This window comes from Vidua chalybeata, chromosome 9 (assembly GCF_026979565.1).
Source record: "Vidua chalybeata isolate OUT-0048 chromosome 9, bVidCha1 merged haplotype, whole genome shotgun sequence".
Classification (NCBI taxonomy): Eukaryota; Metazoa; Chordata; class Aves; order Passeriformes; family Viduidae; genus Vidua; species Vidua chalybeata.
This window is the reverse complement of record NC_071538.1, coordinates 18,727,291-18,745,857: the sequence shown is the minus strand read 5'-3', so window position 1 is coordinate 18,745,857 and position 18,567 is coordinate 18,727,291. Positions and strand designations below refer to the sequence as shown.

The window sequence follows — 18,567 nt, the reverse complement described above, 5'->3', positions numbered from 1 at the left end:
GACTTCCTCTTTTAAACCCTTCAGTCTCTTAGGAAGATTTTTTTGTTCTTCCAGAAACAGCAAAAAGAAGGTAAGAGACAAAACCAGAACAGTTAACTGCACAAAGAGAACAGCAGCATTAGAAAGCTCAGAGAACTGTAGGAAACTACAATAAAAATCAGAGACAGTAAAAAAAATTGTCACCATTTTGACCAATATTTTCCGAATTCCCTTTTGCACTTGCTACGAGATTTCTGTTAGGCCTTTACTTGTATGACTCAGTGGTGCTGAGCAAAGGGGAAATAAAATCTGGATGTTTCTGAATCCAATTCATTTGCTCATTAAACATATTAACTGAAAGAACTTTGTTCAATAGTCATCAAATGCACTCTCATGTCTGCACAATGGAGATTTTTACTCCCTCTTGGAATAAGTATGTTTTACTTCAAATTCTGTCTTCCATAGGACCACAAAATGCCCATACCAAACACGCAAATGGAGAAAAAAAAGAATATTCCATTAATCCTTCAGTAACACAGCACTATGTATTCTCATCCAAAATAATTCAACAAATACAGTGCTGGTTAGCATGTCCAGACTGCTTTCATGATCATTTTCAAAAACATACCTAATTCTCTATTAAAATATTTAGGAATTTCATGTATAATTTTTAAACTGCAGTCCAAAATTAGCAGATATAGACTATAGCTCAAAATTCCCCAAGGCAGGGTTGATGATCTCTATTTGAATCTAGTCTTCCAGCAGAGCCCTACTCCCAGCAGGTATCTCTGGACATGACCAAACTATAAATAAAATCATAAACAGAATTCAGACCATGACTTACAAACCTACTGCTACCAATACCTGAAGTAAGCTCAGTACAAGGGACATACAAAGAAATGATGAATGCATCTCTGTCCTATTGTCTCAAATTCCAAATAAATACATTGTACCATGTAAAGGTTAAGAAGAATTCAAGAAAACACGCTGCTGTATATATTTATATAATTTAGCTTATACCATGAGCTTCACCTATGGCATAGCTATTAGCATGGCTTTGTCCCTTCTCTCTCCTTCCTCCCTTTAACACCAGTAACAGCCACCTCACTCTTGGCCAAGTCCAAGTGAAGATAGGGCCACTACCCAGGCAGGAGACAGCAGGAGTTTCTCATTCCTCTCCCTGAATCGTGGCCACACTTGGCAGAAAGCAGCACCCTTCTCCCTTCCCAGCGGCACTCCCTCACCATTTCCTCCCACACCATCTCCACTTTCACCACATTCTCCTGCTTATTTCCTCCTTCCTTGTTCCTCTGCTCAGCATCACTGATGCAACCCCACATTCCCCATTTCAGGGGTCATGACACAGCTGTCTGGGCCAGAGATGATGGTGAGCCCAGACAGGGTTCAGCACCATCCGTGTGCTGTGTCCCAGCGTTCTGGGGTAAATGGACCCACCCTGTGTACCAGGGCCAGCACAGCAGCTCCGCACCACTGACAGCTCCGGACAGGGCTAAGGGAAACACAGATGTTACTGGTGAGCTGTGGCCAGGGCTTCTCCTTCAACAGTATGTAACATCAGAGAAGAAAGAGCAAAAAATAATTAAATCTTTAAATATCATGGTAGGTGACGTTAAAAGTAATCACAACAACATAGAATATTAAGTAGATTTTGGTACCTTTTTAATAGGAAAATGGAGAAAAGGAGCTCCAGTATACCACAACAAAGTAAAAGATCTGTAAAGTAAACTGAATCCAAACATAAGCAATGTTTTATTGGGATATAGCAAGCAACCTATCAAATAGGGAACCAGTACAAACAGATTGAACATGACTCTCTTTTAACAGAGATGTATGGTGACAAGACAGCTTCTTTCAGTTCTTAAAACAAGTATTCAAAGTGTTAAGTAAAGCATAAAAAAAAAATCAATCATTACAACACCAAAGACAGACAATATTAAAAATGTGCAGAATTTTACTTTTTACAAATTTCTGCATAATGTTAGAAAACAATCATAAATTAAAAAAGGAATAAAATGAAGCTTTTTTGTTTGCAAAGCAACACAAACCCTTAAAAACCAACTATATTTTACATAGGACTACTATTAAAAACAGGTGAAAAGCTGAAAATTTAAAGGACAGCAAAAAATACACAAATCAGTTTCACCTGTCGGCAACACCTTCTGCTATCGAAGGCCTTATGTTAATTCTATGTACAGCTTTAAACATTGCAGCATACCACGAGTAAACCTTAATAAGGTCAAAATAGGACCCTCTGCAAAAAAGGGTGACTTGGCAAGTGTCAGTCCCATCCTGAAATTATAAGTAGTAATAATTTTAGTAGGTCTTATAGTGTAAACCAAAACCTACTTTAATTGGTTCCTCTCTCTAAAGATGCATGTAAACTTTGGGATTGTTTTTGTTTAATTTTTTGGTATCGTAATTAATGAAATCAAGAACATGTCTGGCGCAAAAATGAGAATGACGTACCTCCCTTTTGTTCTGGATACAGTGATGTAGCTATCTCAACATGCTCATTGACACTTCCTAAAAGAGAAAATCATTATGTACTATGTAAAAAATACACACCACCTCTCTCAGTTCAGATTCAGCATATAGTATATTGCCAGCTCTATCCAATAGGATATATATTCTAATTTGGTTTAAACTCTTAATAGATATATTCTCTCTTTACAAAGTTCCATCACATGAAACCAAATTGCTTATTTTTCCTTTGAGGCACAGCATGACCCCAATTAGACAATTAGCTATAAAGAGTTGTTCTTTAGATGTTGTGTCTGTAGAGGTTTTACGTGATATTCATAGATTTTCAGCGCAGGCCCCAGTTTTAATGAAAGTCCAGTCAGTACATCATTTCTTGTCATCAACAGTAATGATTTGCCATCAATTTCCTATAAGAAGAATTAAAGAGTTGATGAAGACAAATATACAAATCTAACAGAGGAGAACAGTCATGCAACAAATGGAATACCACTATAGAGGATCAGTGAGGAAAATAGTAGCCTTGATTTTCCTGAAACCATGTTCACAGCTGCTAAATTCTGCTTGCTGTCTGCTTTTCAAGTGCTCACCTGTGCTGACTAAGGCATAAATACTATTTAGTCAAGCACAAAATCCAAATGAGCCTAATTTCAAAATTCCCTCCTTGTAAACCTTTTTCTAATTAATAGGTACAAGTGAAGAATGCCTAATTATCAGCCATTTAGGGAAGGATACTCCTAAGAATGCAGCTTATGAAGTGCATTTCAGAAGAATTACTATTGACAGCAATATGCAAGTTTAAACTAGTGAATATCTGCTAATAACTTCAGGTGCCTTCTTTAAAAGGCCATGCATCCTGTGGGAGAAAAAAAAGGAAAAGACTCTTGCAATCAGAAAGTTTGGAAGGGCCTAACTGGAGCTTGACACACTGAGAGAACTTATCTTCCTCTACTTTCAAGGGAAGACAAGAAAAGCAGCAACTTGCCAGCTTAGGGCTCAACAACCCCTATGCTTTCCTGCTTAAAATACCTCTTGTAAATCACAGATATGGTAGGATTTTTTTTTCCTTTCTGACCTTGACTTTCTGACCTGTTTAGGTTAGAAATCCTGTAGGCTTTGGATTTTTTTTTTCCATCTCAAAACCTTGACATATGCTTGAAAACTCCCTCCAAATAATTTTTAAAGTCAAAATGGAAGAGAAAGAATACACATCTCTCCACTCCCTTTTATGATCTTGTAAAAATCAGAGATCCCTTCCTTGAGTACAATGCAACATGAAAAGAAGATTTCTATTAGAGCTCAGCAGGAATTTGTCAAGACTGATCTCTCTTAAAATTTGATAAAGTTTATAAATACAAAATACATGGACAAACCACAACATAGTCAAAGATCAGCTGAAAGTGGTATTTTTAAAAAATATTCCCAAGACGTATACAACTACTAATCCCTCAGGGGAGTACAAAGTAACAGTAATTCTAAAAGAAAAGAAGTTTCCAATAACTTTTTACCCAATTATAGCAGGTGCCTCTTTCCAATTACTGTTGAGAATGTTAATGGTTAAAACCAGTTTCTATCCTCTCTTTTCCATTCGTCACAATTCTTTCTGTGGGAATTTTGACACCAGTGAGTGTTTTGCTCATTGCTATGACCGATCTGAAGTTGCCTTTTCTGCTGCTGTTCAACGATGCTATGGAGGAAGAACAGCCTCCAGCTTGGTAGGATCCAAATGGAGTAAATCCAGTACCTGGAATAGGAGAAACTCCAAGAATAGGAAAAAAGCATCTATTCCTTTCCTTTCTTCTTCCACAGGGTTCCCTGTGTTTTCTAGAAATGCTGGTAACTACTAAGACTTCCACTGAATAGAAAACTGATTCTTTAAACACATCTGTATAGGAATGAGTGATTACATATTCTGAGTTCAAGCGTTTTATATCTTTGTGTGAATTGTAAGCTTTACCTCTTTCACTTCCTTTAAGTTTTCCACATTAACCTGCTTCTGCAGAATTGCTACACCCTTTTTTTGCACCAGGTAAGATTTTGTATGCTCTGGTGACTTCTCTGATCTTTTTTCTGCTACCTCTCTATTTTCTGGATTTTTTTCAGGATGCAATTTCAATGCTAGCTCTCAGTATGTCTTTTTAATGTTAACTGCAGAGAAACTTCTCTGCACAACTCAAGCTAACAGTAATTCCCCACTGTGCCAGGATGACCTCAACACCAGTATCACGCTGTCTTCAGCAAATAACCAGGGGACTGGTTAAGCTTCAAGTCCTCCCACCACCTCTTCTGCACTAAGTGACTGAGAAGTGCAAAGTTTTATGGTAAGCCAACACGAGAGCACAGCAGCCAGCACACTCACGTGCTCCTCCCTACCATGGCTCTGCCAGAAAGCAGCAGTGGACACCAGCTGATGTCAAACCCCAGTTTCCCTTCTGGTAAAGCATTGCAGTGAGGCCACCAAACCAGCCCTGGGTCACCTGGGCGTATCTGGCTATCACAACATCATGGTCAAGAAGCCACATGGGCCATAACAAAGGTCAAAGCATGAGCACATCTTGAGACTTTGTAAACAACTTCAGTCTTGGAGTGAGCCACAGTCCCCTGTGCTTCCAGGGCTCCTACAGACAGCTCACAAACTGGCAGGCTGTACTTCTCTGAGGGTGTTCACACCCTTGTCCTGCAACTGCTACTCCTCCCTCTTCAGGTATCCTGTGTCCCCAACTTCTTGGCTTGCCTGATTTGCTTGCTGGCATTATGGATTTTTGTTATTGGGCAATATCCTTCAGTTGAATCTGTTTTCATCAGTGAGCTCTTTTGATTTGCTGACATCAGTGGAACTCCAAGAAGGAATAACAGATAATCGTCATACAAGCATCACTTCTTACCAGCACTTACAATAGAGTTTTAATAAAACATTCTGCAGCCCTTAAAATGTCTTCTAATGATCCCTAAAGTATTGTACAAAAAATTCAGGTCTTAAAGATTTTTAGAGTCACTTGTTTTAGGTGAGTCCAGACGTATTCAGATTCATCAAAAGAAAGTGGGAACTCAGTTATTGCTGTGTAAAAGCTCAGTGTAATAATAGATGCCGTGATTACATTCTGGGCTAAGGATATTTTGTAAGGAAAACATTGTGCTACCCCTACTGAAGCAGTTCAGTGGAAAACAATTTCCCAGTGTTGTAGGTGAAACTGAATACTTTCCTTTACTGCTTACAATCTCATTCCTCTTCCAGTACATATACAGGGCAGTAGATCAAATGAAACTAGGTTTCTGGGGCCCAGGTGACTGCAAATGACAGAGATGACCAGAACTGCAGCTGCTGCCTGGTGCTCTACAGACAGAGGATGGCTAAGGGTTCCAAATGAACCTGTCTGCACTGCCATACCTGGGAGATCCTGACAACAAATACTGTAAGAACACAGTTAAAGTTAGTAGCAGCAAATAGCGTAGAAGAAACTGAACAGCACCACTGATAAGAAGTTAGGGACAGGATTGTTTATGGGGCTATTTTTGGTGCAGACAGGGAAAAGGCTGGCAAACCTGGCATGTGGAACCAGGCACTTGCTGCTCCTCATGCTGCTAATGGAAAGGAGAGGGAAGGAAGTGGCAATGACTTTTGCTGTGATTATCCATCCCTCAGCTCCTGGACACATCCTGGTGGCAGCTGCCAGCCTCTCTTTCCAAGGTTTTAGCATAAGGTGAAGTTGGCAGTGGAATCACAGCCACATTTCAGCACATGGCTGTCCCAGCAGAGTCCTCGGTACCCTACTGAAACCACTTAACCTCATTGCAGAATACTAATAAAGCCTATAAGGCTGTTGCAAACTGATTTGCCAAAACTGAAAAATTAGCCTCACCTTTCTGCTGCAAAATCAGTAGTAATTACTTCAATATTATTGACAAGCCAGCTGTGAGGCAAAGAGGTGAAGATATTTGATGGAAGTCAGAGGTATCTGTCAGTATAAGGAAAAGACTCCCAGAGACCACAATTACTTTGCCTATGTTTTTTTAAGCCACATTTCCAGGGCTGGTGACATGGATGCTGGTATTAAGGAATGGACACACTCATTTTCTTTTTTAGCCTATTCACTCATCTTCAAATTCTGAAAAATGAGCAGCAGCTGCAGAAAGAACCTCTGTCTGCAACTTGCAAGAGAATCACCCAACACCAGGCTTTTCACCCTCAAGAACAAAGAACTAATATTAGATACTTTGTTATATGCACCAGTTACAATCAGATTGGATTTCACAGACGTGGTGCTGAAGGTCAGCAACATTAACCTGACCAACCATGATGTTATTTCATGTGCAATGTACAGTCTCCCTGCAAAGCTGCCATCAACTTGCACCAGCTCGGTACCTTTGAAGGCCGAGCCATCTATTTTGATAACTAATTACAGCTGTGGGTGACTAATTTCCTGGCAGTCACACACAAACCTACAGACTTATCTGGGGAGGTGCTGAGCTGCCAATCTGATGTAAGTTACTTCTCTATGGAACGGGTGAGCTTAGGCCAAATTAGCTGACTTCCCAATTCTGCCCCACTAACACACAGCCCCAGCTGCTGGCAGGTGAGTTACAATGGGCACCCCTGACTGTTGAGCTCTTTGCTGATCTAATCTACCAAAAGAAGCCTTCCATTAGTATCAGCAGTTACAAGGCCTAGAAACAAAGATCCAACCTGTTTCTCAGGCTGAGTCCTACAAACACACTGCTCCTCTGCCAACTTTGTGCCAACTTGTCCTTTCCATATTCACTTGTACTGCCAAGTTCAATGCAACACAGCAGCCCCTTTTTCACCCTATGCCTTCACAATCCCATTGCTGTTTAGAGGCCCCGGGTTTCGTAAGTACTCATTAGTGTAATTACACAATACACTAAGAAAGAAGGAAATTCACATTTTAAACACCATTCACATTTTAAATAACGAGACAGTGAAACTGAGTGGGTTGTGTAGAGAGACTAAGTTCAAGCCAGAAAATTTATTTACATTTCTCACCTTTCCGAATCCTATCTTAAACAAACTTCAACTCATTATCCACAGCTTGCAGAGCAATATTATTACTCAGAGATCATAGTCCCATGCATTGTCACCCAATAACAAATTCAAATCCTGCCATTAATGTGGGATTTTCTCTCCCATTTTACAGTATATAACCAGGCCCACACAGCAAAAATGTGCAATGTGAGAAACTGGTGGCAGTCAAAAGGTAAGATTTACCTGTTCCTGGAAAGCATTGGCTTGTTCTTCAAATCCAGCTGTTCTGAAATAATTCACAACATCAGTAACAGCCCAGTCAGCAGGATCCAGAGGTCTTCCATTCTCTAGTGAACTGCAAAGTGCAAATGTAGACAAGTAATCACTAAAGGTGTGCAGAACATTTGCTGCTGCTTTGTGCACACCTCCTTCCTTGTTTCTCCAGGAAAAGTGTTCTTTGATACATCTCCCCCACTCCAATACAGAACGGTGTCTCCTGTTCTTTTACATTCCAAAGACCTGATTCTGGGGAAAACTGAGACCCCTCTCCTTTCAGAAAACAAGAAAGTATATGAATCTTCACATCAGCTAAAGGTAATCAGTTAGGATCTTCCCACAGGAGTGCTGTCTTTGCTGCTGGAGAATGAGAACTGCCACAACTGGGGCACCAAACTCCTGCCTTTCAAGCCTGCAGCTTGTTTTCAGCTACCAAATACTTTAAGAATTATATGTGGATTATTCTTTACACAGATGAGACTGTCCTTGTAACATGGGTAGAAATTACTAGTAGCCATCTTTACCTTGCTAAACAACAACAAATCAATTACAAACAAACAGAACTCCCCAATCAAAACAAAAAAGAAGCACCAAATGATTGCACTAATTCTCAATATAGAAAATTTCCCAAAACTGTTGTCAGACTCATCTTTGGACCAATCTATGGACTTTTTAAATAGCTGTGCATCTAAGAAAACATCTGTTAAACACAATCAGAATTAATTCCTTCTGTGATTAACCTCAGGCAATTGTTTTCCACAATGGCAAAAACAACAAAACATTCATATTACTATCCTGATCCTGCATTTCTTTTCCTCAAACTGTAATCACCCTACCACAAAGATAACCTTGGTGTATCCAAAAATTTTTGGTAAAAAAAGATACACAGTGAGCTTGACTGCCTTTTCTACTGCAATTTATGAGGATGAAGAGTAAGATATCAAAGAGCTTCTTTTACATGTTTCCCCAACCAGAAGTCCTGAAGTTCATGCCAAATATTTTCCATTGTTATACCTGCTTAACTGTAATGCTAATGAAGCAATATCGAAAATGTACAGATTAGGGCAGGTGTCAGAATCCTGTCCATTTTTTGGTCTGAAGCTTAGAGGCAAGACTTTTCAACAGCACCAGCTGGAAAAGAAACACAGATTATACTCTCCTGACAGTATTTTTTTCTGTCCTTCAATTTTTTCTTTTCCAACTGTCAGCATAGCATCTCTGCCTTGCCTGGACTTGTATGTTTTCCAGCAAAATAACTGGGTGAATCAAGGGCAGACCATTTTTCAAAGCATCAAAGACTGTCTCCCATCATTGTTTCTACAACATTCTTATTTCTACAACTATTTGAGTCCTGTGAAGGAGGACTCATGAAAACAATGATTTTTGCATGTCCCCAAACTCTTGAAATGTGTCTGTCAATATGGCAACAAAATCTGTACACAGGGATTACCTGCAGCCTGTGTTACACTGGACTTTCTAGAAGCAATTTCTTTAATTTATCACGGATCTCTGAGCAATGAGAAACAGTTTCTTACTTTTGCTCATCACATGATGACTTACTTCATGAATTGCTTTACTGATTGTGATTACACAGAGAGCAACACTCAGCAAAATTGAAAATGAGACTATCTGGCCATATCAGAGCTGCACTTTTTTCCTGTGTATTTTTTTTTAATTAAAGAATGCCTTTCAAATAAGATTTTTTGGCGTTGTGCACATTCTGAGGCTTAAGAAGTAAAATGTGAAAACTGTCACACAAAATCTGCATGTATTTATAAAAGCAGCATTTGAGGAATAATTATATTTAAATCTTTGCATTTTCCTTAAGACACAGACTGACACTTTCAATTACTCATTTTTAATAAAAAATAAACAAAATGCCAATCACTCAGTTAAACTAAAAAACACAACTGAATTTAACCCTTCTTAAACAGCAAATAAAAGGTTCAGTCTGTAAAAATATCACCTAATTGTCATTTCCTTACTTCTCCAAACACTTTATTTTCAAATTAACTATGGCCCCAAACCCTCCTTCCACAATTTTTTATCTCAGCCCAGGTGCTTTAGCTTGTAGCTCGTCTTTTATCACTAGGGAACTACAGCTTGGTCCAGGTCCAGCCCCATCCAGGGCTCAACTGCAATGACTTCAGGGGCTCTACCTCACTCATAAATTAATCACAGGAATTAATTGCAAGTTCCTGCCTTAAGGAATAGCATCATGCTGGACCTCAAGTGGAGCCAATTTCCACAGCTACAGCTGCAGAAGACTGGAAGGCATGTGGCAGACTGCTGGAGGCTGGCTGGATTTTAACCCATCTACCCACACAGATGCTCATTTTGCTTGTAGACTTTGTTAGTCTCCTCCTCACACTGCTGCTGACATTGCTTTAGTCAAGACAAGGGAATATATAGCATCCATGGCTTAACCCATACACTGGCTTATGCCTCACATCCTGGATGCTTTAAAATCTTATGAGGACTGGCATTTTAGGCTTTGAAACTAAATACTAGATGCACTGACACTGAATAAGAATTAGGCTTGTCTGTTTTTCACCACTGTCCCTGTGCCTTTATTGCCATCATGTGGCAGAAGCAGCAAGGTCTGAAAGGATATAGCTGAGAACAAACAGATTTTATCCAACCTATTTATAAGCACTTCAAGAAAGTGTCAAATACTTCCTTTGTAGACATGCCCACATACATACAATATACATTCATCTAGAAATCATAGCCCCACAGTTTAAATACAATTTCCATCCACTCTAAAAAGCCACCTTAGCAATCAGTGGTTGAGTCTTTATCACCCAAGCCTTGGGGAAAATGATTAAACGTAAACTGTCCCTGCTTTGACTGTCTCCTTTCTCCTCCCACCCCAGAGTGCTCATTGTAGAAACCAGACTGTGAAAAGGGAAGGTGGTTTCTGAGGGACACACGATAATTATTCAGAGCCACTGAATAGGAAAATGCTCTTTATGCTGGTGTGGTGTAGCCAGTGTCTCAAGTGAAGGGGGAGGATGCTGATTTTAATGGCTGCCATCAGATCTTTTGATGCTTTTCATAATCAGGTGTTTTATCAGTAGCCTGAAGTGGCCATCATTATTTACCTTACTCTAGTGCCTGGTAGCCTACGCATTGTCACATTTTCTTGGACAGCTTATGTAAGAGAGATCTGAAAGAGAATAATGAGGTGCAGCTGCATAAAGTGTTGCAGCTTGACAGAACAGACTAAGAGCTTACTCTAGTACCTTTCCTTATGGTCTTTTTTTTCCTTTAATATATATACATATGTGTACCTCTCTCTCACCATGGCTTCTGTAATCCTAAAGCAGCAAGGTCAGGTTTTTCCACACAGAATTTCACTTCTCAGACCATAATGTCATTCAGAAATGCTAGTCCTAATTAAAGAATTTCTGATCTTAAATAAATGCCTACAAAAACTTCCTATGCCTTAGCCTGTAGTTTACCACACAAAAGAAAGGTGTAGAGCAGTACACACGTCTCTGCCTTATTCCCACTCTAGGTCTTGAAATAAAACCCCAGCAACTTCAGGCTTCTCCAATAAACAGCTTAAAGTATCTGTTTCAGAAGGGAACTGACACCTAAGTGATGTGCTGCTACTACTAGACAGCCTTAGACAGGGTCAGCAGAGAAGGACACAGAGAGGTAACTTCCACACAGACATTTCTCTCATTAGGCACTGCTACTGCAAAAGCCACTAACAGACAGGTGAGCAGAGGCACAATATTGGCTACAGTGCTACCACTTGCTTTAGCTTCTGGTTGAGAGGAAAAGAAAAAAACATTCCCCTAACTTAAGTTACTATCTTCTACATCTCTTCATTGCTATACAGTCCTACCACATAATCAGCTCAGTGCCCTGGACTCTTCTATTTCAAAGCTGAAATACAACAGAAGTCATTAAGAACAGGGAGTGTTTGAAATGAGCAAAGATGGAGATGGCCACTATAGTTCAAAAGAAAACTACATTCAAAATCCATGTGCTGTTTACATAAAAGGAACACTTACTTTTTGACATCCAGAGAGCCATTTTCCTTGTTTTCCATGTCAACAATTAGCATGGGGAGGATAGAAGTTTTACTTCAGCAACTGATCAATAGGGAGGAAAAAAAGAGCTGTGTTTAATAACTGGTAGTATGACCAGCGCAGTGTAACGTAACAGAAACAAGCATTCTACAGGGACACATCCATGTTACCACTTGAGAGCAACAGTGCTGTCAAAGACTGATTTCCTTGGAAGCCTGGCAAAGGTGATAGTAGCTAATGAACTAGAAAATAAAGTTGATCTCTGCTTCAAACACAAGAAATAATTCTTGCCTGAAAATCAAGGAAAGTAATACTATATTTAATCCTTTTCACAAGTGTTAAAAATTTGATCAAACAGTATGTATTCATATACATGGAGCCTGACGTGCAATATATAGCTGTGTATCAAGAGAGCTTGATAGGCCTTCAGTCATCCTGTGACACAGAAGATCCAAACAGATGGGAGATCTTTAGAAAGGTTTGGAAATCCATAGCCTTGTTTTACAAATGTGGACTTGGATACAGATGAACATGTCACTTATGCTCATTGTGCAAATAAAGCTGGTAAAGCAGAGTTACTAATTAAGCCCCAAACTCCTGAGGCCTAAATCGGTATGTTATCCATAAGACCTCCCATCCTGCACTAGAGCAGCTTCTTCTATAGTATGCTACACTGAACTCCAAAACGGAACACAGCACATGAAGGACACAGGAGAAAATCCAGTTCATTTCCTTCCTTGCAGCACGCTGGAGCACTTGCACCACAAAGCTTTTTTCCATCGCTCCACAGAACATGCAGAAATAACCCAAGCCTTTCCTTTCTGTTCTCAAGTAAGCCATTTCTATTTCAGAGAGCACCAGAGAACGGACCAAGGACTCAGGATGTTCTTGCTGTAGCATTAATGGATGCCAGTGAAATGTCTCAAAGCTCTGGGATACAGAATAGGGAAATCATGCTCTTCAGCTAAAACTTTGCAAAAATAGAGAATAGCAATTAATATTGCTGTGAGGAAAAAAGAAAAAAAAATTAAAAAAAAAAAAGAAGAAGATCCTTTATTATACACGTAGAAACGTGCAAAGCACCAAGAACACAGTAACAAACTAATAGAAAAGATGATTCTTCCTGACCAAACAACTCCACGCATTCCCTGGAATCACTTCTCGGTTCACCTGAGGTGACTGCAGACGACACCCGCACCAGCTTACCTGCGGAACGCCCCGCGCCGCGGCCGCGCACGGCCCGGAGCCCCCGGGCTCGGGGCGGGCACCTCCCGCGGAGCCCAAGGGCCCGGGCGGCGGGGGCTCCCGGGGCTCCGCTTCCCGCGGCTGCGCCGGGGCTGTGACACGCGTTCAGCATCTCACGGGCACCCCCGAGCCCGCTCGCACTGCACCACATTGTCAGTTCTGACTGGGGGCGAGGGAAGCAAGGCAGAAAAACCTACCTACGAGCAACTAAACCAGCGCATGGCTACCGGCTGCTGCGGAGCGGCGGAGCCCGCGGCCCCCGCCCCCCGGCGGCAGCGGGCGCTCCGCGGCGGCTCCGAGTGACACCGGGAGCGGCCCCGCCCGGCCCCGTGACGCGCCCGCCACACACGGACCGCCCGCGTCATGGCCGCCGCGTTAAAGGCGCCGCGCCGCGGCACCCCCGCCGCGCCCGGCCCCGCCCGGCGCGGGAGGGCACTCGGGGGGCCGTCGGGCTGGGGCCGGCAGCGCGGCGGGGCACGGAGCGGCGCCGCCGCCGAGCGGCTTACCCCGGCAGAGCTTACCTGCTGGGGAGCCGCGGGCAGCGCCGGGGCCGGGGGGACCGCTATGGGCGGGCGCGGACCTGCGGGCGGCACACGGCCGGAGAGCAGCACTCGGAGCTCGGTTCATGGCTTGAGGTTCTTGGGGCCTCCTTGTGGACATTTCTGCTCCTCCTAACAAGCGGGGTGTAACAGGTAACGGAAAGGAAACAAATCCCTGGTTGTTGAAGGATCCAGTACCAAGCCGAGGAAGAAAGTAGGCGTCGCCAGATGTTGGCAAATTGATAAAGTTACAAAAATTAATTCCTAGAGTGAGTTCGTCAACTCATTCTACACTACGTATGTGTATAGCAGACGCTTGGCTTTCTGTGGAACTCTTGCAGCTGCAGGCTCGGGGTGATGGGAAGGAGGAGTGACCCAGGACAGCAGAACCGAATCACCCCCACCGTGCCACCGCCGGCACTGGGGAAAGAGAGGAGATGGAGGCTCTGAGTCTGCAAGTCTTACTCGTCCAAGCTCCAGACTTCATTTCACAAGGAGACCATACCCACGGGGTGAAGAAAGAATAAACTCAAAGAGCTTACAAATTACTAAGTGTCCCACTGGCAATTAAATCTCACCCACAGAGTTTTATACAAAAGTTGTCAAGTTCTTCTGGCAACAAAACTACTTTTTTTCTTCTTACACTATTTTTTTATCACTTCAGTATTTCCTTGACTGCTGATGTTTTCTAATGGCATATAGGCATTACCTGGATGCACTGTCAGTGCAAGGGAAATCAAGCAAGGACTAACACCCTGTTTCCCGACACACGGGCTTTATAGCCAGGGCTGCATCCCAGCCACTGACGTGAGGCAAATGAAAAAGCACAACAGGGTGATGCACTCAGAAAAACAGTTACAGACAGAAATGTGTCAACAAAACACAAGCAGAAATCTCAACTATAAATCTCAGCTATACTCAGATGCTGTGACTTTTTGATTATCCTTAACAGTCTGGGTTACTTCAAATTTGTGGGATGTTTTACTTGAAAATTTTCCTTCTGAGACAAGCCACTCAAATGACGCTCCTGCTCTTTGCTGCAAGACAAGTGGGACATGACAAATTACCTGGGGATTTGCACAGAACCTACTGATGACTCTGGCCTGATTTCTGCAGAGCTCTGACACGAGTGCCCAGCTGGCACAGACAGACAGAGCCTGCTTGGCCACCAGAGTGGGCACCTGGGGCTGTCCCAGGCATGCTGCACCCATCTTACTCCCAGACAAAGCTTACTGCACCCTGGCTGCATGGAGATCCAGGTCACCTAACTGCTAACTGGACACAGTTACAAGCACTAAAATTACCAGCAAAGTGGACTTTTGGGCAAAGGACTGTGGACATGACTTCCCAAACCACTTCATTTTGTCTTATTTGCTGCCAGATAAATAACCAGAGCTTGCAGGAGCTTTGCAAGTAATGGCACTCAAATATCGACGGAAGCATTGAGAACAGAGGGCAGTAACAGTTCTCACTGCTTTGGGATTTAAATAAATGCAGATAAACAAAATAAATAGAGGATTACGTGTACTGTGCCCTAAACAAAACCCTCTTTACTTCCCATCCCAAAGTGTACTGTAAAACGTGGCATATTTGTGTTGGACAAGAGAGCCAAGCAAGGCAATTCTTTTCTGTCTCTAAAGAAATAAACATTCTAAATGAAGCCATAATGAGTTTTCTGCATCAGCTGGTTTCTAACTTTGGTAATGACTGACATATGAGGATACAAATATAAAAGAGCTATTTTACTCACACCCTCCCTTTCATCATGTTCTTCAGTTAATCCTTTGAGTATTCGAAGTGAGGCTCACACAGTGCATGCATTCCTTCTAGAGGACCTTGAACAGCAAAGAGGAATTTTAAGGAAATGGGTTGTGGAAAAATTCAGTGTGGAATATGATCTGTGGCTTTGATTTTCATTACTGGGGTAAGGTAATTTAATTATAATGAAATTACATCTGGAGGGAGATAAAGCAGAAAAGTGAATTAGCCTTTTATTTGACTATTTGCATCCCGCTTCTGGCCAAAAAAAAAAGTTTCCAAGCCGTGGAGGGAACTAAATGAGACCACGGTTGGTAGATCCAGGGGTCTATCCTGTGTGTGTGTCTGAACTTCTGCTATCACAAGAGAGGAAACACGCAAAGGTCAGCGCAGGTATCAGACACCAGTGGACCCTGTTTTCTGGGTATTGAAAAATGCCAGTTTCCTCCTGCAAAGCTGTCCTTTTGTTTTATCCCTGGCAGTTAAAGAGTAGAAGACAAAATGCACCGCACGTGGCAAAGGAGAGCGTAGCACCCTGCTAGCTGTGCAGAGGGTACTGAATTTCAGCTCCTCAGGGCTAAATAAAACCCTTTGAACCCTCTTTATTCCAATGCCCTGAGTAAAAAAAAACATGGTTAAACACAGGCATTGGGGAAGCTGAGTGAGAAAATAACCCAGGACCTGCGTGGTATTGAGAGGAAGCCCCTCTCAATAAGGTGGCATTATGCAGAGTAGAATGGATCTAGCCCTGTGCAAAACAAGTATTTCTTTGCCAACAACGACCGAACGTTTCAGAGCCCTCGGGGCCCGAGGGAAAGCCGCCCGGCGGCGCGGGGGCTGCTGGGAGTTGTAGTCCCGCGGGGCCCGCGGCGGGCGCGCCTTCCCCTCACGGCCGCGGCGGGGGCGGCTCTGCGAACTGCTGGTGCCGCCGGTGCCTGAACCGCGGCGTGGAACAAGCGCTGGACGGTGTTTGCTTCTCCTCTGGGTTTCCAGGGAGACATTTCGGGGCTGGCCGCGATCGTTTGTGGTTCCTGCTGCTCATTGTGAGGAAGAAAGTAAACCAAAGAGATTTCATCCAGATGTGGCTGGCGGCCAAAAAATCATCAATTCCTTGTAATGCCCAGCACAGGCAGCATGGGAATCCAACGGGGGCACAGGCTGTTTCTAAGTAACTTGTCATGAGTGTGGAAGGGACATGGGTGTAAGATGCCAGCTTGCCCAGCAAACTGAATTAACGTATAGCTATGTTCAGTCAATTACTAACAACAGTCTAAAAATCCCTTTTGCATAATTTCCTTCCTTTCAAAACAAGACCGAAAAGGGACCGTGCAGGCCATGGGGTTTGATCTCCTGGCATCACAGCCAAGCTCTCACACAAGGCCGTTCACACCCAGCGCTGATTTGGAGCCCATGAGGAATCTCAGCCACTCTGCTTGGCAGAAAGGCTCTGTCCAGCTCCTATTTGCTGAGGATTAAGAAATTTTAATCTACAATTTAAAAATATATATAAACAGTTTATCCCTGTTTGTTCCTGTAGTGATAATCTTTAGTTTAATATTGTTTAGTGTAATATTTGACTTCTCTGTTTCTCTGGTATTTACATTCTTTTATAGACTCAAACATCTGAATGACCACAGCCCTTTTGTGGTGCGCCTTCTCTAATCTTGTTCCCCTTTCTGTAAATTCACCTTCCAGGAGAGGACACTTGGAGCTGCACTCTGGGCTGCACTAGGGTCTTAGCAATACCTTCTCCCTTTCCAGTCTGCTCTGAATGGTCCCGTACCCCACACTACACACATCACACCTATATGGTACTGATGATTTGAGACATCCCAAGGGTCTTTTCCATAGTTCCTGGCAGCTCCTACCTGAAGAAAAGAGGAAAAAAATCCCTGTTTCTGGTCCAGTTGCACCTTATCAGCACTTTACTCTCAGAAAACTGTCTTTCCTCTCTTAAGGTCTTTTCCACCCCTATCCATAGTATTTTTAGTTTGCTTGAATGGAATTTTGCCACCTACCTTTCTCCACAATATCAACAGCTTAATACCTTTTGTCCTGCTGTCCCTTTCCTACTTCAGCACTCCACAGAGGAATGAGAGACCGTTCCCAGGCCACGAAGTCCAGCGGTGAAATGTCTCTCTTCAATTTCTGTCTTGGCCAGGAATGTCCTTCAATGAGACCATGCTGTGTCTTCTTCACAGTCCCCTTCTGACCTGCCAGGGTGTTCTGCATGGCTGGGTATTGTCAAATTGCTCTGAAGTTCTGCATAAAGCCTAGACAAAAGCCTAAAGATTGCAGTGGTGTTAAGCAAGTGAGGAGGGAAGGGAAGCAGAAAACCCGTGGCCAGAATGCAGCAGAGCGACAATGCCTTATTCAGCAGGGCGGCTTGGTTCCAGCCTGGCATTCATTTTTGAGGTAGTTTTGTTACAGTGTGTGTTAAACACAAAATCAGAGCACAGCAGCCAGTGGGCCTGAATTTACCTTCCATACAGTTCCCTGGGTACACTCCTCCAAGGTAAAGAAGAGGTCTGTAGGTGTGCACAACCTTTTGTGAAAGCTCTGGCTGCCAGGCTGAGAGCTCTGCAGGTGACCAGTGCTGGATCAGTGACAGCTCCTGGCTGCCAGGCTGAGGGGAGCAGCACTGCTCAGACTCACTGACCAGGCAGGGGGGCAAACATCTGGCTTTTGTCCTGGTGGGGAGGGCCTGAAACCTTTGCTTTAGTATCCTATAAGGTACTTTTGATACAATATGCATTACCTGACCTTTTTCTCATAACCATATGAATCTCCAGTAAGATGACTAGAGTAGCACCCTCTTCATACCAGCAGCTGACTACAATGCAAGGCCAGTGATACCTTTATGCTTTTGCTTCCTCTTTTTTCCAAGACTGAATTGCTTAAATAAATCTTCCTGTACCTGAATTATATCCACTTCACTGAGAATTTCCTGCCCTACTTATTTTGTTGTGCAACTCCTTATTGTGCTAGTTGCTCAAATTTAATAAAGCTTCTGTCTAGACTTAAACCTTTGTTATTTTAAAGCTTATACTTCATATTAAAAAATCATTGTATAAACCACAGCTCATTGTCCCCATACTAGCAGTATTACCTGCCACTTGCCCAGCTTGTAATAATGTAGCAAGAAGCTTATAAAAACTATTCATATGAAATACCAACACTGTTAAAAGGAATACAGCCTGATAAAAACATTTTATATAAACATGGCTCAGACATCTCAGTAAAATAG

The 18,567-nt window shown here is 42.6% G+C and overlaps 2 protein-coding genes across 4 annotated transcripts in view; both read right to left on the bottom strand.

Annotated features, from left to right (window-relative positions):
* Window positions 1–7,767, bottom strand: part of DNASE2B (deoxyribonuclease 2 beta) — a 31,012-nt gene extending 23,245 nt beyond the window's left edge. The window contains exons 1-2 of one of the 3 annotated variants that reach the window (XM_053950588.1): window positions 7,703–7,722; window positions 2,467–2,523 (exon numbers count right to left, since the gene is read on the bottom strand). Coding sequence is in view for 1 of the 3 variants with exons in the window: in XM_053950590.1 (XP_053806565.1) it covers window positions 7,703–7,719 (17 nt within the window). In the remaining 2 variants the exon portion in view is untranslated. Of the gene's footprint in view, window positions 1–2,466; window positions 2,524–7,702 lie in introns of all 3 variants that reach the window. The other 2 variants (XM_053950590.1, XM_053950589.1) reach the window with 2 other exon arrangements.
* On the bottom strand, window positions 1,731–11,843 carry SAMD13 (sterile alpha motif domain containing 13). The gene is made up of 3 exons (XM_053950592.1): window positions 11,761–11,843; window positions 7,703–7,814; window positions 1,731–2,888 (listed from the first exon to the last, which is right to left on the bottom strand). The coding sequence occupies exons 1-3, from the start codon at window positions 11,811–11,813 to the stop codon at window positions 2,745–2,747; spliced, it is 309 nt and encodes a 102-aa protein (XP_053806567.1). The 5' UTR covers window positions 11,814–11,843; the 3' UTR covers window positions 1,731–2,744.
* Between the last annotated feature and the right edge of the window lie 6,724 nt (window positions 11,844–18,567).